Source organism: Electrona antarctica (genome assembly GCF_951216825.1).
Source record: "Electrona antarctica genome assembly, chromosome: 10".
Classification (NCBI taxonomy): Eukaryota; Metazoa; Chordata; class Actinopteri; order Myctophiformes; family Myctophidae; genus Electrona; species Electrona antarctica.
The window spans coordinates 28,440,932-28,468,830 of NC_136791.1; the positions used below are offsets into that span (position 1 = coordinate 28,440,932).

At 42.3% G+C, this 27,899-nt stretch overlaps 1 protein-coding gene across 2 annotated transcripts in view; it reads right to left on the reverse strand.

Annotated features, from left to right (window-relative positions):
* Positions 1 to 27,899, reverse strand: part of slc30a6 (solute carrier family 30 member 6) — a 90,264-nt gene that overhangs the window by 50,930 nt on the left and 11,435 nt on the right. The window contains exons 2-5 of one of the 2 annotated variants that reach the window (XM_079511553.1): positions 11,290 to 11,578; positions 7,656 to 7,702; positions 4,992 to 5,078; positions 200 to 284 (exon numbers count right to left, since the gene is read on the reverse strand). In XM_079511553.1, coding sequence (XP_079367679.1) covers positions 200 to 284; positions 4,992 to 5,078; positions 7,656 to 7,702; positions 11,290 to 11,548 — 478 coding nt within the window. In that variant the 5' untranslated portion in view covers positions 11,549 to 11,578. The remainder of the gene's footprint in view (positions 1 to 199; positions 285 to 4,991; positions 5,079 to 7,655; positions 7,703 to 11,289; positions 11,579 to 27,899) is intronic. The other variant, XM_079511554.1, reaches the window with a different exon arrangement.

The following is a 27,899-nucleotide window of genomic DNA, read 5'->3' on the forward strand; positions in this document are numbered from 1 at the left end:
TTGCCAACAGCCGTCAATAGCCTAATAATAGAAAAGGATCGACAGTGGGATCTATAAGGAATCGGATCGATAAGCACGATCGATAATGTGTAAGACAGACGTAAAGGCAAATTCCAGATTGTAGAGCGCCCCTCGATTGTTCCCAGAAGTTAGCAGTCGGTGTGTGTGTGTGTGTGTGTGTGTGGGGGTGTGCACTCACCCATACTGTTGGTAGAGTTGCACCACATGAGCAGACATCCAGTACACAGGATGTTCAGAACCCCAAACAACAGGATCCGCCACGACTGAAACGATAAACACAAATACGGTGGACTTTTATCATGTCATATTCATGTGTAGTGTACTTTTATTGATTTGATTTATTATAAGAATAAATTATAATCAGCGATTACGAGATACACAACACAAGCAGAGGTTCTCAAACTTTTTCAGGTCAAGGACCACAAAATGATACTCATTAGCCTGTGGACCCCTCATTTGAAAATATATGCCAAGGACCCCCATTAGAGAAGATTTTTAAGGCTCTAGCAGTGGTTTTCTACCATTTTCATTTCAAGGGCCCCTGGTTTGACCTGAATTAGGCTATGGTCTAGAATTAGGCTAGAGGCTGGAACTACACCTCCCAAAATCTGAGCAAGATTATATTTTCGGTTCACGAAAATATATTTTAAAATATTTTACATTTTCAATTTATATTCATATTAGGATACATTTGCGCGACTGTAAAGACGAAACGGAAGCGGAGAGGGAGGAGGCTCCACTTCACTTCGGCTTTATCGCTTGCTCATGATCAGAGCTTCCGTTGCTCCAGACGCGCGCAAACATGGACAGTAGAAAGGCTATCTGAGCGTCTCTTGAGCAACTACAAACACAACCAGAGGGCAATTCATTCACAGAGAGAGACAGAACACACATTTGCTTTCCAGAAGCTGCAAAATAGCAGACAATTTTAAATTTGTAACACAAACCACACCGGAGGCAATGAAATAACTTTAAAAACACACCATTCCGCTGTTATATAAAAAAAGGCTGCACTTTCACACATGACAGCAACATTTAATTTTATTGATTGACAGCATTTTGTGTGTGTGTGTGTTTGCGTGTGTGTGCGAGAGAAAAAGAGGAGGGGGGGGGGGGGCTTTGGGGTACAGGCAGACAAAAAGAGAGAGCGAGATACAAGGGATGTGATGTGTAGTTTGTAGTTGCATATGAGAAGGGAGAGGAACGAATGAATGTGTGTATGTGCGAGTGTGTGTGTGCGTAAGCGTGCGCGTGTGTGTCCCAGCCTGTCACTATCTGTAGCAGTCAGGCCGCGCTGCAGAGTGCAGAGTGCTGTGAAATCTACAATTACTGTGTTATGACAGAGCTGTGTGTGTGTGTGTGTGTATGTATGTGTGTGTGTGTGTGTGTGTGTAAACACAGTGACATTATTCTGCCCAAAACATTTCCAACTCCTCTCATCCTCATCTTTGCCTTTCATGCACACTGAACACACATGCACGGGCGCGTGCACGCACGCACCCACAGCCTCGGGTAAAGTGTCTGTGGTTAAGAATGACACACTACTGCCACCGTGTGTCCGTCTGTAGTGTTTGAGGTTGGATGTGACATTGAACTGTCTCACACACACACACACACATGCGCGCGCATAATAGTGCACTCACAGCATACAAACATAGTAAACAATGTGGTGACATCATCACAGCGCGCCCTGGCCCGGTTGCTTCTACCTCATCAGTGAGCGACAGACAGACAGACACAGATGGAACCATAAGAGTTAGACAGACCAACGGTCCTACAGTCATGATTCCGACACCCTACCCAAAACCCTAACCTAACCAAACACGGAAGTCGGATGATTTTTAACCCATTTAGACCCGAGACCAGATTCTACAAATTTCTGAAAAAACAACATTTTCATGTCAAGGACGCCCAAGATTAAATGTAATTGGCCGCCGCGCCGACCCCCATCTGAAAATGTGTTGTTTCAGGGACTCCCCGGGAGCAAAGATTTGAGTTAAAAACATTCGCTCTGAAAGAAGATTTTCACCACATTTTCACAATTTTTAATCAACAGCACAGGTTAGTTTTAACCCCATTCTTTGTACCGTCTATCCTGATTGTGGAGAGTCCACCGATTAATTACTGATCATTTGACCGATATTTAGTAAACAGACAATTAGAAGAAAAATCCAATAACTTTGATAGAATTGTGGCCGGGTGGGGTAATGACGAGTAGTGTGGGCGTGTCTCTGGTGTGAACTAAAACTTCAGTTGCACCGGAGGAGAAGGAGACCAAACATTTCGGTGAGCAGGCTGCAGCAAGCCGTGTTACTGCAACGAGAGAGAGGGTTGCGAACAGGGCTTTGATGCCAAAGTGTTTGGGAACGACAGTCCCTTCCGACGAGGAAAGGAGGGGAGGCAGGGAGTTAGCAACTCGCACTGAAAAGAGGGATGCAATGAGAACGGAGTGCTTGTCATATGTTTGGGCGTCGTCCACGCTGAGAGTAGTGCAGTCATTTATTAAAGTTGAGGAACATGCTGGTTGAGAACCCACACCTATGTGTTAATTGTGTGTGCTCAGCGGTAGCAGTTTGTCTTTGATGTGATCACGAGTCAGTGGTCACTGCTTTAGCCATACTGAATTAAGCTGTAGGTTTTATTGATAATAGGGAAAGCTAATGTTCTTGTATGATTTAATCTGTGTCTACTTTTATATAAATTGCTCTTGCATTTTCTAATAAAGATTGTATATTTTAATAATAAGTCTGGTCCGTCTAGTATATACCTATAGCCTCCGGTTACAGAATGAAAGAAAAGAAAATCCGCACTGTTGTGCAATCCTCGATGTTGCACAACAGTAGGACGTCATCGAAAATGTCCCCCCCCCCCTCCCCCGTTTAGCAGACAACGAAAATCGTAAAAAGTTAATAACTCGCGATCTAAATCATCCCGTCCAATTCTAAGAAAAGATCCTGTGTTACAGTTACGACGACCCCCCGCTGTCCAGTCGCTAGTCGCGTTAGATTTAATCTTACCTCCCGTTGTTGTCGATCGCCTTTAGAGTGTTTTGGCTACATTTAGCTGCTCCAGCCACATCCGGTATAACTTCCGGTCCGTCGGTAAAAGTGCTCCGCTGCTATAAATCGAAGGGGGCTCTGATTTAATGGATTAACCCATTTAGGCCTGACGTCGAAATAAAAAAAAGTCTTCTGAAAGAATATATTTTCAAAGATTTGTGCCTCATTTTCACGATATTTCAAAAATAGCAGACCTGCAAGCTCGTATGAGCTTGTAGGTCTGCGCCACTCGGTGGCGCGCTATGAGCTTGTAGATCTGCTATTTTTCAATAGCTAAAGTATAACATAAAGCTTAGTTAAAACACCAAAAGGGGTTCCCGTCCAATAAAAAAAAAGACCCACACACAGCCATTAGGAATGGAACCGACCTGGTCTGAGGGACAAGTCAATATTTTTTCGGCTCTCAGGTAGTTCGGTTCCGGGCGGACCCGTGCTACCCTCTACACCCCAAACCCAGAAGAGGACCACCAAAGGGTTCACAGCGGTTAAGCCGTGTTTGTTGACCCACTCCAAGACGGCTTAAAACACCAACACAGACGTTTTAAGCGAGCGATGAATCGGGTCAGTGCACGGTCAGGTCAGGAACAGGCCGGTCCACTCGAGCGGTCTGCCCGACCGACCGACTGACCAGCGGGCCAGATGGAAGCGCTCACATAATTCCTAAAGAGGGGATTGAACCCTGAGCCGAACCCGTCTCTATCTGTGGGCACACAGCCACCAGGAATACGTCCTTAATCCATTGAGACCAGAGACCATGATTCTACAAAAGTATACAAAGGTTTTCTGGAAAAACTATCAGTGGTGCTCAAACTTTTTCCATGTCAAGAAAGACCACCAGAATGTTGTTTTTGGCCACAGACCCCCATCTGAAAATATTTTGTCGTCGTCCCTTAGAAGCAAATATCGGAGTTAAAAACATTCCCTGTGAAAGAATATATAGTCAAAGATATCCCTGCATTCGCAGAATTTTTCAAAAATAGCAGATTCGGTGGCACTCGGTGCTTATGAGCTTATAGATCTGCTATTTTTCAATAGCTTAAGTTTAAACTAATGTGGTTTAAACGCTAAAGTGACACAGATGCTTTCCAGGTCTTACTAGGTTAATGTGTGTACTGCGCACACGCACACACACACACACACACACACACACACACACAAATCCCTGACATTAAGCAGAAAGACTGTAATGTATACCAACAGTACGGCAGCGTCATAAAGCCTCCATTTACATCATAGAGCTAGGCAAACATATTAGGCAAAAAAAAAAACACGTTGATCCACGCAATTCTTTTCTCTCGACTTGATTACTGCAATGCACTTTTCTTTCTGGCCTGCCGAAGAAAACAACTGACTGACAGACTACAACTTGTTCAAAGTGCGGCAGCAAGAGTTTTATGAAAAACTAAGATGAGAGAACATATTACTACTCCAGTTTTAGCCTCTTTACATCGGCTCCCGGTTGTTTTTAAGGATTGATTTTACAATTATTTGACTTTGTTTATAAAGCTCTCAGTGGTCTTGCACGCTCCTACCTCTACGACTGCCTGCCTGTGTGACCTGCTCGATGTGCCTAAAATGACAAAAATACACTGAAGCAGCTTTTTGCTTCTGCGGGCCGACAGCTTGGAATAAACTCCCACTACGGCTTAGCTTAGACATTTTTAAAGCACAGCTCAAGACCTATTTCTACACACCTTTAGTTTTAAATCTGCGTTGTTGTTTTCCTGTTATTTTGACAGTTTTACTGTAATGTTCCATGATATTCTAATGTTGCTTTATGCTTTTATTTTAACTGCAGCAGACTTGACTCACACACACACACACACACACACACACACACACACACACACACACACACACACACACACGCACACACACACACACACACACACACACACACACATCGCTTACCCGTCTATCCGAGGTCACCAGTCTGAATTCCTGGGACATTTTTCCAAACAGCGACCTGTGAGTCCTCCTGAATGGGTGGATGGTTCCCTGGACAGATGAAACAACAGCATTCAGATCACATCCACATTCATAAAACACCCTGAAGGAGTGGATGGTTCCTTGGACAGATGAAACAACAACATTCAGATCACATCCACATTCATAAAACACCCTGAAGGAGTGGATGGTTCCTTGGACAGATGAAACAACAACATTCAGATCACATCCACATTCATGAAACAAATAAAGACGTCACATTCACAATAGCATAGTACAGTGGTTTTCAACCAGTGGTCCTTGGGGGGGTTCCAGGTGGTCCCTATAGCTAAATGATGGAGAGTTGGTAACAAAATGTACCCTTATTAGGGTGAGAGCGTAAATTAGGGTGAGAGCGTACAATTAAACCAAATGGACCCGTACGGGGTTTCATTTTACACTCTCAAGAGTTCAATTATTTTAAGTCTACACAATTTACAATGTAGAAGATTTGTTATTTTTTAATCAAATGTTTGCCTGTTATTATCTCCCCTAACGGTACCATATTATACAAAATCTTATACAATGATAAACAAGTGTTGGGTCTGAGAGGCTACATCTCATCAAATGGTGGTCCATGGTTTAAATGCTGAATAAATAATGGACCTTGACATGAAAAGGGTTGAAATCACTGGCATAGAACACTCATATTATTTATTTGTCCAAAGACCAAACCTTGAGTTGCTCCGCCATCTAGTGGCGTATTTCTGTATAACACTCACCTTTCACAGACTCCCTACATCACAGTACGGAACTCAATGCTTTACTTTTTTAAGTGGTACAACCACAAAACCAAGTGTCACTGTTGTGCCGCCTACAGGAAATACGTTGCCTGCGACCATGAGACCCGTTTCTGAATCGGTCTATATTACAGACACCCCAGAGCCGAAGGAGGCGTCTACCTTTCTATGTCTATGGAGATACAGACACCCCAGAGCCGAAGGAGGCGTCTACCTTTCTATGTCTATGGAGATACAGACACCCCAGAGCCGAAGGAGGCGTCTACCTTTCTATGTCTATGGAGATAGACGGCCCAGAGCCGAAGGAGGCGTCTACCTTTCTATGTCTATGGAGATGCAGACGCCCCCAGAGCCGAAGGAGGCGTCTACCTTTCTATGTCTATGGAGATACAGATGCCCCAGAGCCGAAGGAGGCGTCTACCTTTCTATGTCTATGGAGATAGACGGCCCAGAGCCGAAGGAGGCGTCTACCTTTCTATGTCTATGGAGATGCAGACGCCCCAGAGCCGAAGGAGGCGTCTACCTTTCTATGTCTATGGAGATACAGATGCCCCAGAGCCGAAGGAGTGCTCACACTCGGAAATCGACTTAACTTGTTTAACTTGAAAAATAATACAGCCCTCAGCTATGTCTGTGCTCCGTCATGCCAACGAGACTGAACTGTCTCCAGGCTACATACATTCATACAGTATGCAGCAGCAGTTCACCTAAAGTCAGCTCAAAGGGCTATGCAAGTTTGTTTGTTTTTGCGACCCTTTTGGTCGAACCAGAATTATTTGCAATCACACAAATGTTGCCAATTATATTTTGACGTTGCCGATTATATTTTGGGGTGTGTAAGACGCAACTAAAATGGTCCGAATTGCAAGCCTCTACACTGTCTCCCTCTCAAGCTTTCCTACATCTCTCTCTTACTCTGTCTCCCTCTCAGCTTGCCTACAGTGTCTCTCCTACACTGTCTCCCTCTCAGCTTTCATACTGTCTGTCTCTCCTACACTGTCTCCCTCTCAGCTGTCCTGCTGTCTGTCTCTCCTACACCGTCTACCTCTCCGCGTACCTACCGCCTGACTCTCCTACACTGTCTTCCTCTCCGCTTGCCTGCAGTCTGTCTCTCCTACACTGTCTCCCTCTCAGCTTTCCTGCAGTCTGTCTCTACTACTCGCTCTCAGCTTTCCTACTGTGTTTCTCTCCTTGTGACGTTTCGACTATAATCTATATTGGTATAGATTTCTCGATATTGGTCATTGAGCAACAGCAACAGGGTGACTCATTGAGATAAGAGAAACTCTATAAGAGAAACCCAACAGCTGCACTGTTTGTGAAACAAGCTGCTAAGTTATCTGAAACCCTTTACTTACTTACTTTCTGTAGAAAAAAGCGCTCAAACTTTCTTTTTTCCTTCCTTGATCTATCCCCCCCCCCCCCCCCCCCTGTGATGTGTCAATAAAGTTGTTTCTGATTGCCGACCTTATAACGAATATCAGCGATCTTGTTATAGGTCGCATGTCCTGTCGTTGCGTTTAGATTCGACAGAGTGACAGACACGCAGAGACAGACAGCATCAATACTTTAGTTTAGCTACGGACCGGAACGGCATGAAATCTAAGTCCGTTTGCCGTCAGTCAGCTACTGAATATTCACAAACAGCTGCTACAGTAGATCCGCCTCTTGGATCCATTCAGAATGTTTACCTTGTCATGTGTGTGAGTTTGCGGTGGAACTAAACATGCTACACAGATGATTTATTATTAATAAACATTAATTAACGTCTTGTAAACCTCTAGAATTGCAGGTGAAAACGCTGTCGGCACACTTACCAGAACATAATTATGTGTTTAATTAAACTTACCAGAACATATGTGTCCTGTTCTTGTTTCTTCCTGTGCATGGGAACCTCTGTGGAAGAATACACAAGTGACAACTATTAATATCACTCATCATCATTCAACAACTACAACATCAGCAGCACAACATTAACTAAACGGTGCATTTATATAGTGCTTTTATCCAAAGCGCTTTACATAGACGGAGCATTACATTCACCCATTCACACACATTCATACACCTTTACATAGACTGTGCATTACATTCACCCATTCACACACATTCATACACCTTTACATAGACTGTGCATTACATTCACCCATATTCATAGACTGTGCATTACATTCACCCATTCATACAGCTTTACATAGATTGCTACATTCACCCATTCACACACATTCATACACCTACATAGACTGTGCATTACATTCACCCATTCACACACATTCATACAGCATTACATTCACCCATTCACACACACATTCACACACCGTTCAGCGTCTTGCTCAAGGACACTTTGACACTAACTCTGGTTGAGCCTGGCCGGGATCGAACAGGGAACCTTGCGGTTCCCATCCGGCCACTCTACCCGGGCCCATAGCCACTGCCTCCCTAGCCCCTCTCGGAACCCCATAAAGGTTTCTGACATTTGGATGTTCTGCAAACTGTTATAATAAATATTTCAATCAATCAATCAATCAGATAGCATCGGCATAGATGTTTGTCCGTATGTGATTAAGGATTGGACCAAGTTGCATTGGCAGCCATAGAAAATTCTTACCCCAGGCTAAAACCGGATGTGACGTTTTTGGGCGTTCCTGTCTAGCGTGGTGTCAGTGTATGATGCACATAATTATTGTCCTGGGCATTGTAGAAGTCGACACTATGAGTCAGTGTTGATGTTGTTGATGGGGAGGCAGTAGCCCCTCTCGGAACCCCCGTAAAGGTTTCTGACATTTGGATGTTTATGTCTTTACGGAGGGTCCCTCCCCATCTCTCCCACGCTAAATGGAAATTATGGAATACAGACGCACATAGCTTCGGAAATGGCCGTGCTGCGCTTTTTTGATGGGGGTTAGATGTTTCAAAAGAAGCATATATGAGCTATAGGAGACAACGGAAACGTCAGAGAATTTTCCTTTGGCGCAGAAGCCGTTAAGTATTTTTAATCCTTGTTTGACCGTTTTGGCAGCTCTGAAATTCTCTTCCTTCCTTCCTTATTGACATCCCATTGTACCGCCTCCAGCACAGACACTGGTTAGCTGCGACAGAGCAGATCAGAGGCAGGAACGTAGGGACGCGCAGCTAGCCCGTGTCGGTGCTGGAGGCGGTACAATGGGATGTCAATAAGGAAGTCAAGGAAGAGAGAATTTCAGAGCTGCCAAAACGGTCAAACAAAAAAATACTTAACGGCTTCTGCGCCAAAGGAAAATTCTCTGACGTTTCCGTTGTCTCCTATATGCTTCTTTTGAAACATCTAACCCCCATCAAAAAAGCACAGCACGGCCATTTCCGAAGCTATGTACGTCTGTATTCCATAATTTCCATTTAGCGTGGGAGAGATGGGGAGGGACCCTCCGTAAAGACATAAACATCCAAATGTCAGAAACCTTTACGGGGGTTCCGAGAGGGGCTACTGCCTCCCCATCAACAACATCAACACTGACTCATAGTGTCGACTTCTACAATGCCAAGGACAATAATTATGTGCATCATACACCGACACCACGCTAGACAGGAACGCCCAAAAACGTCACATCCGGTTTTAGCCTGGGGTAAGAATTTTCTATGGCTGCCAATGCAACTTGGTCCAATCCTTAATCACATACGGACAAACATCTATGCCGATGCTATCTGATTGATTGATTGATTGAAATATGTATTAACAGTTTGCAGAATTACAGTACATTTCAAGCACAAACTCAATACAAAGGCTGTTAACTGTGAGTGGACGACCCAATTAAGCATTACACTTGTTTCCAATAGGGTCCACCATGTTCAATTCATCAAAAACATTTAGAGACGTACAAATAGACACTTCTATATAGACAAAGAACAGAACAGGAATTCATCATAATGGAGGTAAAAAGGGAAAAGAAACGTATACAGTGAGGGAAAAAAAGGGGTGGGCGGTGGGGGGGATTCACGTTCAGCTCCGTTCATTTGTTTGTTTTCCTTGGAGGAGCTGCGTTGGGTCCCCAAGTCGGCTCCGTGGCCGTACCTTGAGTTGGCTTTGTGGCCGTGATCGTCTCTTGTGTTGTCCTTGCGTTGGGTCCCCAAGTCGGCTCCGTGGCCGTACCTTGAGTTGGCTGTGTGGCCGTGACCGTCTCTTGTGTTGTCCTTGCGTTGGGTCCCCAAGTCGGCTCAGTGGCCATACCTTGAGTTGTCTGTGTGGCCGCGACCGTCTCTTGTGTTGTCCTTGCGTCCGTGTTTGAGGGATTCCAATTTTACAGGGGCCAGTTTCGAATTGCAGCCATCCGTAGGTGCCCTTTGAGAGCGGTTTTGAAGGAGTCAAGGGATTCGCATATCTTAATGACTGTTGGTAGGGCGTTACACATTTTGGTGGCATAGGAGCGAAAATAATTTAGTCCCTTGTTTGTGCCGAATCTGGGTTGTACATGGTTCGTTGCACTCCCTCTGGTGTTGTGGGTGTGGACTTCGTTAACATTAAGGAAGTATCTAGACAGGTACATGGGTATCTTGGTGGTGTATCGAATCTTGTGGACCAGACCCATTGCAAGATGCTGTACTCTGTCGTCGACCCTAAGCCATTCCAGCCTGTCGAAGTGGGCAGGGGTGAGTTGGGTTCGGGGGGCGAGGTAGCGGAGGTAACTTGCGGAGGTAGCGTGCCTTGTCCACGGGCAACAGATCTTTCAACGTATGGCATTGCAAATACGTTTGATAATCGCTACTCTGCTCATTATTGTTTTGAAAATGCTGCAAATTGCATTGCAGTGAACGAGAGCAAATCAGAACTGTGTTTTGGTGTCGTTTTTCATAAATGAATACTACTTGCATCACACAAAATACTCCAAAGTAGCAGATCTACAAGTCTACATACCAGTATAACACTCTATACTGCTTTACTAACATCTCAGAGGCAAATATTGTACTTATTATTCCTCTGCTACAACTGCCTCATGGCAGTGCTATTACTTGTGTTATTACTTATTTGCCAATTTAGATTATTTCCATATACAGGACTTTTACTTGTAACGGGTATTTCTACACTGTGGTTTTGATACCTTTACTATTCATTTTAATGTTTTATTGAATTAAGTTAAAAATGACAGCACTTTCTTCCAACCACTGAATGACAATGACCATATTAAAAAATATATGTTTCTGTTTATATGTCTATGCCGTTAACTAACCACTAACAACTAGCATGCTAACACACTAACATTGAAACCTCCCTTGGGTGCCTGGGGCTAGCCTACGTTAGCATGCTAACACCCTAACATTGAAAAGCCGGGTCCCTGGGGCTAGCCTCCGTTAGCAGCATGCTAACACCCTAACATTGAAAAGCCGGGTCCCTGGGGCTAGCCGCTATAGCCTCCGTTAGCAGCATGCTAACACCCTAACATTGAAAAGCCGGGGTCCTAGATGGCTCTGCCTGGGGCTAGCCGTTAGCATCATGCTAACATAAACAAACAGACCTGAGTCGTGATGGTGGTGGTGCTGCAGGTTGAGCACGTCCACAGACACCATGTCGGGCGTGTTTCCGTGGTGGTGGTGGTGGTGGTCCCCGTGGTGGTGATGGTGGTGGTCCCCCAGCGGGCCCAGCTTCCTCTCCGTGACGCCGGACGGTACCACGTCGGGCTTGGGGCCCAGCTTCCTGGGGTAGTAGTCCCCAGCATCACCGTGGTGCTGGTGTTGTGAGGACGTGGACATCAGTGACAGTCCGTCCATCGCCATCTCTCTCCACTTCCCTCTTCTCTCTAGCTACTGTAGGAGGAAAAAAATAACAAGCAAGCTACTTCCTCTCAGTGTTGCCAGGTTGTTTGGAGAGAAACAGGCAACCACGTCTATGAAAACAAGCCCACATTTTGATTGATTGATTGAAGTATTTATTAACAGTTTGCAGAATTACAGTACATACATTTCAAGTACAACTCAATACAAAAACTGTCAACTGTGAGTGAACGACACCATAAAGTATTACACTTGTACAGCTTTTGTCCCCACACGTCTCATATTTGCCATTGACAATGAAAGGAGAAATGATGTCATATGTCCCTGAAAAGGGGGATGAAGCTGCCTACAGAGAGGAGGTCGAACAGTTGGCAGCTTGGTGCAAGGCGCACAATCTTTCCCTCAACACCAAAAAGACCAAGGAAATGATCGTCGACTTCAGGACGAGAACCAGGCCACAACACCATCCTATGACCATCGATGGCTCAGACGTAGAGAGGGTAGCAAGCACTACATTCTTGGGAGTGCTGCTGACGGACAACCTGGCCCCGAGCAGCAACACCACTGCCATCATTAAAAAGGCCCAGCAGCATCTCTACCCCCTCCGTCAGCTGAAGAGAGTCGAACTGCCTGTCCCAGCCCTGACCATGTTCTATAGAGGCACCATTGAGAGCATTCTCACCTACTGTTTTACCTCCTGGTATGGAAACAGCACAGCTGAGGAGAGAAAACAGCTGGACAGGACGGTGAGAACAGCTAATAAGACCATCGGTACCTCGCTGCCCTCCCTGGCAGACATATACAAGCAGAGGTGCATGAGGAGAGCAACTGGCATCATTGAGGATGCCACCCACCCCTCTCACAGCCTGATCTCCCTTATGCCATCTGGGAAACGGTACAGGAGCATCAGTGCCAGGACGGAAAGGATGCGGAGCAGTTTCTTTCCCCAGGCAATCAGACTCTTGAACTCTAGTATCCCTGGCAGATAGGCCATGAACTGATGACATGAACTCTATGTTCAGTTTTTAAATGTTTTTCTTATTCTATTTATCTTTTTTATGGACTCCTGTAGTTTTTTAGGACTTATTTATTGTATGAGCCTGTGCTGTCTCTTAACTAGGAGAAACGTAATTTCGTTTTTTTCTGCTGCTGCAGTTGGAAAGAATGACAAATAAAGCAATCTTGAATCTTTAAATAAATTTGTGGCAACACAAACATTAAATGCCATTGACAATAGAGCACCGAAGTCTGACGTCACTTTCAGTAGAGGGTGCCTATACACAGGTTCAGGTATTTTTTTATTTGCAGTGAAATCTCCATAGGGCGATTTTAGGTCGCTTCATATAAGAACTGTGTTTGAAAAATAAACCGACCACCCCGGCCTTTCTGTCAGGGGAGTGGCTGTGCATCGTTAATGATGTCCATTCATATTTGATACAGCCAGTTTCTGGAGAAAATTGAATTAATCTGGCCGCAAAAGCCTTGAAACTACATATGAAGGCAATGTCGCTGCTAATGCCCAGCTGTCAACACATTGCGTTCCTGAGATTCCTCGTTGACGTAAGCTCAACTGGTGGTGACTCGACTCGTACTAACCACGAAACATTAAATAAAAATATAAAAATAAATAAACGTAATTAATATTCGGTTTCTGTTGTGCGACGGGCAGATGCAGCCACCCTGCCTACCCGGAAATGTAGTCTCTAGGTTGTTTGAATCGTTTCTAACGCTTATTTTGTTACTCTTTGGGTATATTTGTACAGTTCCACCTTCAGTCGATGCTTCATATCCATATGAGTGAAAAGGCCGGGGTGATCGGTTTATTTTTCAAACACAGTTCTTATATGAGGCGATCTAAAATCCCCCTATGGAGATTACAATGCAAATAAAAAGTACACAAACCTGGGGACTGACGCCCTCTACTGTCAGTGACGTCAGGACTTCGGTGCTCTATGAAGGTAAAATGTACGTCATATGTAGACGAGCAAATCGTCTAACCAATCACATGAATCCAGTTGTTCATGAGATGATGTAGGATGATGTATATTGATAAGAGTGCCCCTCACTTCACACGGGTTTGATTTTTTTGTTATAACCGGTATATTTTGACGAAATCATCCTTTATACGATGATTTCCTGTTCTTTTATGTATATTTGTACATCTCTAAATGTTCTGATGAATTGAAAATGGTGGACCCTGTTGTAAACATGTGAAATGCTTTATCATGGTGTCGTTTGAAATGTATCCATTCTGCATACTGTTAATAAAAGTTTCAACCAATTGCTTTGGCAATGTAATCGTATGTTTTTGCATGCCAATAAATCTCCTTTGAATTTTATTTCATTCATTTTATTTTTATATCGCTTATAATACGCAGACATGGCAACACAGGCTCTGAGACGTCAACATAAAACCACGTGCCAAAGAAGCCACGCCCCCTGGGGGGGGGGGGTCATAATAATGAAGGGTTTCCATTCATAATAAATCCCCTTTTTGAATGTTTTATAATGCAGTGGTTCTCAATGTGTAACCGGGGCCATGCAGGGATCCCTGGGAGGGGTACCAGGGGGTCCCCCGCCAAATGAGTGATTGTTGGGAACGAATGTATATTGTAAATTGTAACTCGACGTACAAATGGAACCAAATGGACCCTTACGCCGAGTTATGGGTCTATTTGGTTCCATATGCATGCTCGATACTACAGTAAACATTTAGGGGGTCATCGAAATAAAAAAGGTATCAAATGAGGGTCCGTGGTCTAATGCATATCAAATGGTTTACTATCAGTTTGTTATGGGGGACCCCGGCTGCCCGGCATATCTTTTCAGATGTCTGTCTGTCTGTGTCTATGCCCTCATTTTAATACAACAAATATGAAAAGAAAGAACACCTCTTAAAAGATTTAAAAAAAAATCACACCTGTGTGAAGTGAGTGGTGCAACTACGTGTGGGGGTCCCCGGGGGTCCCCGGAAGTTCCAGAGTAGACCCAAAGGGACACGGCCAGGGTGCGGGCCCGGTTCCGGCGAGCCGCCTCGCGTCCGAAACGGTTGAGAAATGACAGAGTTAGGGCCGATTCATACTCCTATTTTACCGCTGTAGTGCCGAAATGATTTCGGCTCGTCAGAATTTTCAGTAGCACCGAAGAGCCGACTTTAGGATGGTAGCCTACCCGCACCCCCGAACCTCAAATGAGGTCAGGAATATTAATCTGTGTGGGGGTCCCCAGGTGTCCCTGGAGGGTCCCCGGAACATCCAGACTCCCAGGAACGCACACCCATGTGAAGTGAGGGGAACTAATATATTAAAGTCTAACTGTTGATTAGGTGATGTAATGGTGTTGTATAATATAACAAATGGTGTCAACACAAACATTAAATGCCATTAACAATAAAGAGACAATATGACGTAATGAGGGACAATATGACGTAAATTTTCCCTTCATTGTCAATGGCGTTTTGAACTAAAAACAAACCTGTATATAGGAGGGGCCCTTTTTAAAAAAGAAATTCGGGACCCCCCGAGGGGTCGCGACCCCCAGGTTGAGAACCCCTGCTCTATAGCAGGGATGCACGATCGATACTTATCGGCCCGATATCAGGAATTATGACATCATCCCGATAAATCTGAACATTTGCATCTCTTTAAAGAGTGTCATGGGTATGATTTGCTTACTGTAGGTCAAAGCTAAGATGTGCTGTTACTCACTACTCTGTCTTTTTGACGTATGTGTATATATATATTTATTATCAGTTCTTAGTATCGGTATCGGTCTTGAGAAGCAGGAAGTTATTGATATCGGTATAAAAATATATCAATATCGTGCATACCTACTCTATAGTTTCCTTATCTGGGGGTGAATATTCAGCGAAAAGATGAATCTACAAGCCTATACAACTTGTAGGTTGACTCATTCTGACAACAAGAGTTTAGTGTTTAGAGAAAAAAGGAGCGTATCTAGTAAAGAGCCGTGGGGGACCCCGGTCAACTATGTATATTACAAATGAATTATTTCTTATGATGACAGAACGACAGTACAAATTACTGCTTAATTAAATGCTGAACGCGCGCGCGCGCGCTCGCACGCACGCACGCACGCACGCACACACACACACACTGAAGGGTTATTTTGCTCTGAGAAGGGTTAGGGAATCATTGACTTGTAGATGGTTTGACATCACAATAAATACGCTTGAACTGAATAAGAAGATTTTGAAATGGTGTGGAATGATCTAAGACAGACTGACTGAGAAATGGAAAAATAATTAACTTTAAAAAGATACACATTTTATGTTGTCTGACATTCTGTGTTCTCAGATCAGTGGACAGAATAATTACTGATCTCGACACACATCTAAACACCTTTAGACAGAGACATTGTGCTTTATGTCTGGTTGATCAATCACCTTTAGACAGAGACAGAGACATTGTGCTTTATGTCTGGATGATCAATCACCTTTAGACAGAGACAGAGACATTGGGCCTGATGCGCCAATAAGTTCCTAACTTTTCCTCTTACATTTCTTCCTAAGTGAATTCCTAAGAGAAGTCCAGTCAGATTCATGAAACGTTCTTAAGTAGGCAGAATTGTTCGTAAGCATGTTCTTATGATGATGAATCCAAATCCTCGTAACTTGAAGGGGTGTGCCAGTTCATTCAAATTATCATAGGTAGACGCCCCACATATCCTAATTAGCATCCTAATTACCATAGGGAACCGCCCCACCAATCCCATATAAGGCATTGGGAATTCACTTTCCTACCTGTGTACACCCAGGTGGGTGTGGTTTTGCATGACTCCATGGCCTTGCCTGCAGTCACACCTGTGTGTGATTGCAGCTCACAGGACCTCACACATAGAAATAAAGTTGAGTGAAGTCAAGAATACCTAAACTAAAGTCTAAATATGGTGGAACACCAGACTCCAAACATTAAAAATCAATAATACTGTGGAGGTACTGAAGTGAACAGAAATTTTCACATTTTCAATATTTCAATATTTTAATATTTTAATATTTTAATATTTTAATATTTTAATATTTTAATATTTTCATATTTTCAATATTCATGAATGTATTTTATTATTTATCTCACAATAGTCAACTGGGGGGGGGGGGGTGATGGCGGGGGGGGGGGGGGGTGGTTATGTGGTGGGTATGGTGCGTTTGTTTGGGTTGGGTTGTGAACTCATCTACAAGCTCAAAATAGCCCATCTACAAGCTCAAAATGGGCAGTAATGGGACGCGTTTGTGAGCTTGTATATTGGCTATTTTCAAAGTATAAAATGGGATTAAAGTGGTAAAATATTCCATATTTTGCTGTGGACTGCCTGGAACTTCCTCAAGGACCCCTTGAGGTCCTCAGACCAAACTTTGAGCATCATGCAGATGGCGCTGTTTTCCCTTTATGTTTTCAGATTGCACTTAAGAACGAAAAAGGCACCCTAAGAGTGCTCCACAGTGTGCGTAGATTCTGTTCTTACCTACGAACAAATCACAGCTAAGAAAAGATTGAGGGATCCCAAAACCTTCTTAAAAACTTCCTAAGTGGGTCTAAGAACAAATTTCCTCTTAAGAACTTCTTAAGAACGGTTGGCGCATGAGGCCCATAGTGCTTTATGTCTGGTGGATCAAACACTTAAGTAAATGTACTTATAGTTACTTTCCACCACTGTGTGTTTCACATTGAAAGCAACAGTCCAGAGAGAATGAGGAAATTAACCTCTTAACTCACACAACTTGTAGATCTGACTTTGTAATTAAGGTTTTTATTTTATAAATTATTTTTTTATTTTAATTTCTCTTAATGTAATGTGTTCTCTCATCCTGTGTTCTCAGGGCTCTTCTCTGCGCCGGTCAAAGGACTCTATCACTTCACATTTGCTGCATATAACAGGTGGTCATCAGAGGAATTCTGTGTCTACATGTTTAAGAATGAGCAGCACCTCACAGCTAACTGTGGATACACTACTGGAGGTCATGAATACGTATCTGGTGGAATGATGGTAGCGCTGGAGGAGGGAGACACTGTAGACATACGTTTAGTTGCAGGGTCCAGGCTCTATGATGACTTATACAACCGCTCTGTGTTCAATGGTGTTCTGGTCTATTCTATGTAACACTGTCTGCTACTGGTACCATTACTTTATAGAGTGTTCTGGTCTATTCTATGTAACACTGCTACTGGTACCATTACTTTATAGAGTGTTCTGGTCTATTCTATAACACTGCTACTGGTACCATTACTTTATAGAGTGTTCTGGTCTATTCTATGTAACACTGCTACTGGTACCATTACTTTATAGAGTGTTCTGGTCTATTCTATGTAACACTGCTACTGGTACCATTACTTTATAGAGTGTTCTGGTCTATTCTATGTAACACTGCTACTGGTACCATTACTTTATAGAGTGTTCTGGTCTATTCTATGTAACACTGTCTGCTACTGGTACCATTACTTTATAGAGTGTTCTGGTCTATGCAGGGACGGATTAACCCCCATGAGGGCCCCTGGGCCGGTAATTTTTGCAGGGCCCCCATAGCACGCGTGCGTGCAACATTTTTGTGTTTTCCGTGTTTTTATAATGTTTTTGACCTAAATTTAACTAAATCAATGGCCCCAGGAGCCCTTTTCAGGGCGTCAAACCTAGTAATGCGCGGTCCAATTTCCCCGAAGGGACCCTGAGGGCCAAGGGCCCCTGGGCCACGGTCCCACTGGCCCAATGGCTAATTTGTCCCTGGGTCTATGCTATGTAACACTGTCTGTTACTGGTACCATTACTTTATAGAGTGTTATGGTCTATTCTATGTAACACTGCTACTGGTACCATTACTTTATAGAGTGTCCTGGTCTATGCTATGTAACACTGCTACTGGTACCATTACTTTATAGAGTGTTCTGGTCTATTCTATGCAACACTGTCTGCTACTTTATAGTGTCCTGGTCTATTCTATGTAACACTGTCTGCTACTGGTACCATTACTTTATAGAGTGTCCTGGTCTATGCTATGTAACACTGCTACTGGTACCATTACTTTATAGAGTGTTATGGTCTATTCTATGTAACACTGCTACTGGTACCATTACTTTATAGAGTGTCCTGGTCTATGCTATGTAACACTGCTACTGGTACCATTACTTTATAGAGTGTTCTGGTCTATGCTATGTAACACTTCTACTGGTACCATTACTTTATAGAGTGTTCTGGTCTATGCTATGTAACACTGCTACTGGTACCATTACTTTATAGAGTGTTCTGGTCTATGCTATGTAACACTGTCTGCTACTGGTACCATTACTTTATAGAGTGTCCTGGTCTATTCTATGTAACACTGCTACTGGTACCATTACTTTTCCTCTGCGAACAGGAACAAGTTGCAGTCACAAGCTGATGTCATGTCGTTTACATATATTAGGAACAGTAAAGCCCCTAGTATGCTTCCTTGTGGAACGCCACAGCTCACTGGGAGGGGGGGGCAGTGTTCCGTTCACCTCCACCATCATCTGATAGTGGTATCTATCTATCAAACAACATTCCTCTTTCATCACTTTCCTTCCTGAATAATTAATGATTTTCAGTAAACTGATAATTATGACCCCCCCCCCCCCCCACACACACACACACACACACACACACACACACACACACACACACACACGCACGCACGCACGCACGCACGCACGCACGCACGCACGCACGCACGCACGCACGCACGCACGCACGCACGCACGCACGCACGCACGCACGCACGCACGCACGCACGCACGCACGCACGCACGCACGCACGCACGCACGCACGCACGCACGCACGCACACACGCACGCAGAAGGGTTACTTTGCTCTGAGAAGGGATAGTAAATCATTGACTTGTAGATGTTTTGACATTTGAAGCACGATAAGTAGGCCCACGCTTGAACTGAATAAGAAGATTTTGAAATGATGTGGAATGATCTAAGACAGACTGACTGAGAAATGGAAAAATAAATAACTTTTAAAAAAGATGCACATTTTGTGTTGTCTGACATTCTGTGTTCTCAGATCAGTGGACAGAATAAATTGGTCTAGACACAAACACCTTTAGACAGAGACAGAGACATTGTGCTTTATGTCTGGTGGAGAAATAATCTATTTTTAATAGATCATTTCAGTTATATAATATCTCAAGGCACATTTTAAACTCATGGGGAACATCCGCTCTCTTAACAGCCGCGGGAACAGCCGCTCTCTTAAGGTGAGACATGGTAGGTGAATAGGGGAAAAAAAGTTAACTAATAGCTATCACAATGAAACTTCTCCAGTTGATTACTTATATTAAAACTAAGATTTTTTGTATTACAAGTTTTCTGAAATGATATGTTTAAATATGCAAATTAGGCATTATATGTGCTAATTTGCATACATTTCGGGACGATAAATCTGAAGATCGAATAAAGCCAGGTTCAAAATGATTGTTTCATTTTGTTGACATATTAGAGACAAAGAAAATTACAGAAGGGATTTTAGATATCTCTAATTATCACTCCACAAATCAGAAAATAGTGTCAACAGGCATAAAAAACCAAATTTTCGGCATGTTTTTAGGTATAAAATGTGATGTAAATCAGGCTGTGAATGATATATCAACAAACCCATCTGTAAATATCTGCAGAATATAGTTATGAATAAGACTGGAAAGTTTGGTGTATGTGAGTGCAACTGAAGTGGAGATTCTTTGTCCCAGGTATGAGGAAAGGGGCGACTGTGGCTCAGGAGGTAGAGCAGGTCGTCCAATGATCCATGGGTCGGCGGTTCGAATCCCGGCTCCTACTGGCTACATGTCGAAGTGTCCTTGGGCAAGACACTGAACCCCAAATTGCTCCCGATGTGCTGGTTGGTACCTTGCATGGCTTCCGCTGCAATCGGTGTATGAATGTGTGTGTGAATGGGTGAATGTAATGCACAATCTATGTAAAGCACCTTGGATAAAGGCGCCATTTACCATTTACCATTTAGGAAAACTAATTTTGAGTAAACAGCCTTTAAAGAATTGTATTGTAAAATTCCAAAACGTTTTATTTGAAGCCACTATTTTGAGACAAGATATCTCATCCAAATCTTGGCAACAACATATAATGCCATATATCATTGGAAAGGTCTGGACCTCGAGCTGACTGTGGTTTGATCCAAATATGGTCACTTCCTTTGTACCAACAACCAATCATGAAAATTGAGAGGGTGGATTTTCACCCAGCAAAACGAGCTGTCATTGGCTAAAATAAACTACTAAAATAAAAATCTAAATCTGTGTTTTGAATGTTTATTTTGCTTTAGTTTGGAAGAAAACATGTTTAGGAAGCAAAATAAGGAAATATCATGATTTCACCTACCATGTCTCGCCTTAAGAGTCAGGATATTAGTTCATGTCTTATCAAAGCACATGTTGCAGTTCTCAGGTGGTCCTTGACACCATTTAGTGTCCAGTACACTAACTTTCCACTGGGCAAGGTGACGTGTTTAGTGTTCGTGGACGAGCAGGGACAGAATATAAAAAGCAGGTGCACGGTATCATATAGTGACTCGGCTTCAGGATGAAGGGCTGTGTGGCTTTGCTTGTTTTACTGTTCTGTCTGTCTGGGGCTGCTGGGGCTCCGGGAGAGAACGGACCGGTCAGCGAGAGACAGAGCGATGCTGAACCAGGTTCCCTCTTCACACCTGACCTCTGGGGGGCGCTGATGGAGCTGAGAGACATGGTGGTGGTGCAACAAGAGAAGATGAGGAACATGGAGACCAGGGTGGCAGCCAGCGAGGAAGAAGCCAAGAAGCAGAAGATGTTCATGACAGGTTAGCATGGTCACAATGGAGCTGGAAGAAGTTGTAAAGGTATACAGGCTGAAATGTTTCGTAGTTTAACATAATGTTGCTCTGTGATGTTTTTCAGTAATGGCTGCCAAATTGAGTGCTAGCGATAGGCTCGTGAAAGACCTCCAAACCAGACTCAGTACCAGTGAGGTCCATGTTGCAGACCTCCAAACCAGACTCAGTACCAGTGAGGCCCATGTTGCAGACCTCCAAACCAGACTCAGTACCAGTGAGAGACATGTTGCAGACCTCCAAACCAGACTCAGCACCAGTGAGGTCCATGTCGAAGACTTGAAGGAAGAAAGTGAAGGTAATTTGAACAGGATGATGTTCAGTGAATAAGGGCAGCGTTGAAAAGGAACTTAACTTTGATGTTAATTACTTGAATTGATGAGTGACTTAATACTAATGTACTGATTTCAGCTCATCTTGCTCAGCTGACCACCATAGAAACCAGGCTGACTGCTGCTGAAAGCCAAGTGCACCAACTTTGGAGTAAGTATGTTTTATAATAATATATACTAACATATTATTAATATACATGTATATCAAAAGTAAGAATTGAAAAAATCCCCAAAAGGTTCAATTAAATGGAGGACAAAGTACTCATATATCCACTTTTGTATTGGCACACACTAATAAATAAACGCTTAGACGCTTAGTATGTTCATATATTAATAATTATATATGAATTAAAGTATGATATACTAATATAAAATACTATATGTATGCTTAGTAAACATATTATGTTCAGTCTTCATTATGTATGAAGACTATAAATACTGCAAATTCCCCAAATATGCATAGAAAATTAAATGATCTACTATTCTTTGGCACACATTTGGGGGGGAAAAATGCAGATCTACAAACTCACAATGTAATGTGACATGTTGTGAGCTTGTAGATCTGCTATATCTGTCAAAGAGATTTGGTGTAGAGGGAAATACTGTGCAAAAGGATGCTACGCACACCAACAGAATAATGTTAGAATATTATAATGTAGTGTTGCTGATCAGACAGAATAATGTTAGAATATTATAATATATAGATATATAGTGTAGAACATAAACAGGGTAGTTTATGTTTTACACTATATATCTTTTTGGAAAATAGAAGATCTACAAGTGCACAACATGGCCCAGTTCAACACATTGTAAGAGATCTGCTATTTTCCAGAACAGAGGTAATAGGGTTCAAGTAATTAATGATAAATGATAATAAATCCTGTCTCTGTATTTGACAGACAGAAATATTCCATGGAGTATTGTTAGTGACTGTTTAGTTTTACTTTGTCTTGTTGGAGCTGATAAGCTGCTATAATACAGCAAGATTTATGTATTGGCTTAATAGGGCGGCTGTGGCTCAGGAGGTAGAGCAGGTCGTCCAATGATCCCTGGGTCGGCGGTTCGAATCCCGGCTCCTCCTGTCCACATGTCAAAGTGTCCTTGGGCAAGACACTGAACCCTACATTGCCTCCAATGAGTCGGTTGGTGTGAGCTTGCCACCATTGGTGTGTGAATGTGGGAAGTGAGGACGCTGGCGTCGACTGTTCGCCGCTTCACCTCCCAATGTATGAATGAATGAACCATTGTAAAGCGCTTTGAGCACTTGGAAAAGCGCTATAAAAATGCAATTCATTATTATTATTATAATAGTATAGAGGGTATGCGCGTGACATTATCATAATACTGTACCAGGAGGTTATGTGGGAACGCCTACTGAGTGGCAAAGAAACTACTTTCTGGCCTTGACAGAAAAGTCCTATCTGATTGTATTAAACAACGTTAAACTCACTTTGCCTCTCACTTTGCCACTCGATTTGCCACTCACTTTATGCATGCACATACCCGGTACCATCTATTATATTGAGTTTTTTTGCGTGTTGACAGACAAACCGAAGGTGGCCTTCTCTGCTGGTTTGAGTAATGATGGACAAGTTGGACCGTTTGGTCCTGATACCGTTCTGGTCTACAAGAGAGTCATCAGTAACGTTGGCAACGCCTACAATCCATCTACAGGTGGGTGGAGATTAAACTACAATCCATCTACAGGCATGGTGATTAAACTACAATACATCTACAAAAAGTTCTCAAAGTTGCTACTGCAATATAGAACTGCTCTGCTACAAGTAAAAGTCTGGAATTCAAAATGTTGAATGTTTACTTGAGTAAAGGTAGAAATATACTTTTTTGTTTTGTAATAATAATTTAAATCAACATATAACTAGTTTCCAAATAAATGTAGAGGAGTAAAAGTACAATATTTGGATCCGAGTAGAAGTAAAAGTATTGGACATTTTAAATACTCAAGTAAACTACAAATACCAAACTTTTTACTTAAGTACACAGTACTTCACCCATTCTGAATGGGAACCCCTTTTGGTGTTTTAAGCATTATGTTAACAGTTATACTTTAGCTATTGAAAAATAGCAGATCTACAAGCTCATAGCGTGGCACTGAGTGCTTGTAGATCTGCTATTTTTGAAAATCGTGAAAATGTGGCGCAAATCTTTGAATATTCTTTCAGAGCGAACGTTTTAAACTCAAATCTTTGCTTCTGGGGGATCCCTGGAACAACATATTTTCAGATGGGGATCGGCGGCCAAATACAGATAATTCCGGGGGTTCTTGAAATGGAAAGGTTGAGCACCACTGACATAGAAACATGGGTTTTTCAGAAAACTGTTTTTAAATGCCTTTTTTAAAATCGGCCTCAGGTCTAAATGGGTTAAGTAAATGTACTTAGTTACTTTCCACCACTGTGTGTTTCACATTGAAAGCAACAGTCCAGAGGGGATGAGGAAAGTAACCTCTTAACTCACACAACTTGTAGATCTGACTTTTTAATTTAGGTTTTACTTTTTAATTAATTTGAATTTCTATTAATGTAATGTGTTCTCTCATCCTGTGTTCTCAGGGGTCTTCTCTGCACCAGTCAAAGGACTCTATCACTTCACATATACTGCATATAACCACTGGTCAGATAATTTCTGTGTCCACATGTTTAAGAATGAGCAGAGACTCTTACATAACTGTGGAACCAGTAGAGGTTATGAACAGATATCTAGTGGAATGATGGTAGAGCTGGAGGAGAGAGACAGAGTTTACATGCGTTTACCTGCAGGGGTCAGGCTCCTTGATGACTCAAACAACCACAATGTCTTCAGTGGTGTTCTGGTCTATGTTATGTAACAGTGTCTGCTACTGGTACCATTACTTATAGTGTGTTCTGGTCTATTCTATGTAACACTGTCTGCTACTGGTACCATTACTTTATAGAGTGTTCTGGTCTATTATATGTAGCACTGTCTGCTACTGGTACCATTACTTTATAGAGTGTTCTGGTCTATTATATGTAGCACTGCTACTGGTACCATTACTTTATAGAGTGTTCTGGTCTATAAAGGACGAGCTATAATTCCAGTTGACAGCTTTAAGAGTCTCCTGTCTAGATTATCATGACCACAGGGTTTGTTAAGATTTCAATTCAGATACATTAGATTTTTTAATTTCAGATACATTATGGAATGGAAATTCAAATTTCCATTATATTTTGTTCTGCATGATATATTTTTTAATAATTGATTCAGATAGATGACCGTTTGCAGGCAGCATGCCATTTCTTATGGTATCAATTTTACTTATGAAATAATTGTTGAAATAATCAGCAGATTCTTGAGGCTTGGTGATGAAGCGTTCACCTGATTCAATAAATGATGGTGTTTTGCCCATTTTATCTCTACCCATGATTTGATTGAGAATACTCCAGCGTTTACTATCATGTATAATTTCTTCAATTCTAGATTGGTAGTATAGGCTTTTTTCCTGTCTATTTAATTTGGTCACTTTGTTTCTTAAAGAGCGATATGCTAGCCAGTCCTCTGATCTACCTGAATCTACTATTTTCACTTCATCTCTATCTTGAAGAGTTGTACAACAGTGTTTCAGTTTAAGAAAGTGTTTAAAAAGGAAAAAGATTATAATATTCTTTAATTCTCTCAGCTTTGTTTTGTTTGTTCTCTTGTTGAGCTCTATGTTCTTTTGTCTTTGTTTGTTTTCTCTCTTTGTTATTTGATGGTGATGTAACATTAATGGTTGGCAGCAGCATCAATTAGATGTTTTTTTTAAATGATAGATAGGGGCAGGTATCGATGAGATTTATCTTCTTCCTGCTCCTTTTCTTTTCTGTTATGGAATATGTAAAAAAGTACAAAGTAAAATGAATATAATCATGTAAAACCATAACTGAAATGAAATAAATAATTATGAAATTAAATGTTTCATCAAGCTTCTCAGCGTTGTCAGCTTTTCATATACTATTTTCAATATGCTTTGAAAATAATCTGAAATAATTATGTTGAAACATTGTAACAATACAAATGTTCTCTCATGGGGTCTATGCTGTCACAGACGGGGGTCCACAGACAAATAGATCATTTTGGGGTCCTTGACATGAACATGTTTGAGAAGCATTACGTTAAAGAGCCTCCATAATGTTCATATCCATCCTGTCAATAAACACATTGAAAAGCATTGTTGTCTGTTGTATGTTTTACTGATTAATATTAAGACTGTGATACATTCCAAATTTCCAATACATGAACGTTATTACAGGCTTAACATGGCATTTTGGGGGGTTGCCAGTTTGGTAAGTGTGTGACGATATCCCCCACTTCAAGCAAATGAAACATTGTTGTTGTGAGGAGAACAACAAAATATGGGCGCCTCCCCATATTTGTTCAATATAGTCACCAGAGATTTTATTTTATTCCATTTAATTTTATTTTATTTCATTATTTTGTTGTATTTGACATTAAATAAAAAGCTCTTGAACCAGCAAGTGACAGTGTGCGGGTCTCCCTCCCTCTCTACATGTCTGCAGTCTGCTGCTTTGTCGCAGACGCACCTGTTATCATAATAGTAAGTCGAGTGTGCGGAGGTCTTCCCTTCAAAAAATGTCATTATTTCAAAAATATATATTTTTGGAGTGCTTCAGCCTTGCTCCTAAGGACCTGGCATCTGTCTGTCTGTATGCCCTCATTTTAATGCAAACAAAAGTGAAAAGACAGAACACATCTTAAAAGATAAAAAACTAGAAAAAGTGCCCTTCTGGGCACAGGTCTCCACCAGGAGGATAGGACTGTGTGAGATGTTTGGCAAAATGTTTAGGAATAATATAAACATGTTTGCCTTTGATGGCAATTGGATGATTTGAGGCATTTTGTTCCAAAAATGTGTTTTGCAAAAAATCAACCTGTTGGTGGCGCTATAACAGGCCAATGTGAAAAGGGTGGGATATATTCCTCAGTCTAGTAAGAAAATGTGTGAAAGATTTCACGTAAATTGCATGCTGCGTTCATGAGGCTTTTGTTCAAAACGGGGCAATCTTGCAAACTGTGAAAGCCAATTATAGCCAATTAGGATGGAATATGAAATATCGGACAGATCCGACTTGAGCACATGACCATAGAGATACTGTGTAACGATTTGTGAGATTTTTGGACAGAATCTGGAGGAGTAATATCCAAAAATGTGTTTTACAAAAGTCGGCCTCCTGGTGGCGCTATAAAAGGCAGATGCGGAAAATGCAGGTCAAAGGTTTGTCCTTGGCCTCTAGGGAGTGTGCATGCAACATGTCACGCAGATCGGTGCAGTTTTAGGTAATAAAAATGTGAAAAGCTGCCTCATGGTGGCGCTATAACAGGCCGTTCTGGAAAATGCGGGGCAGAGGTTCATCGTTGGCATCCAGGGAGTGTGTGTGCAAAGTTTGGCATCGACCGGGTTAACGGTGCCGGAGATTAGCTGGTAACGGACGGACGGAAGGACGGACGGACGGACGGACGGACGGACGGACGGACACACACACACACACACACACACACACGGACGGAGTGCAAAACATACTCTCTCCCCATGCCTTCGGCCTGGTTGAGACAATAAAGAAAAACAGCATACATAGTATAAAAGTGGAGTGATAGAATATTGTGTGCAGGGTGGCAGCATGGCCTCTAGGTGGTGGTATAGTGATGGATTTTACACTAGACTGCAGGTTCCCAAACGTTTCCATGTGAAGCCCCAAATAGCCCCAAGCATCAGGCTTTACAGAACAGTGGCTACAAATACAATACAATTAGGAGCTCTATGAATTCATTTATTTTCATAGAGACATTTAAACATTCATCTCACGGCTCTTGTGTTTTATGAAGCATCATAATTAATTATATCCCTGGACTTCAGAGTTCAAAGTCTGAGCTTCAAAAACAAGACTATAGACTAGTACAGTAACAGCACAGCTCAGCATGTGGACATGACGTCCAGATAGTGGACCTTCTGCTCTCGGTGGCAGCTGTCTGCGTTGGCTTTGCTGTTTGCAGCAGCAGAAAAAGGTAAGAAACACATATAAGCCTATGCACATAGTTACACACGCACACACAAGTGAGCTTGCAGATCTGCACAAAAAGGGTATAGTTAACTTAAAACCAGCTTGTGACAGAATGCACAAACTGCACGTTATAGA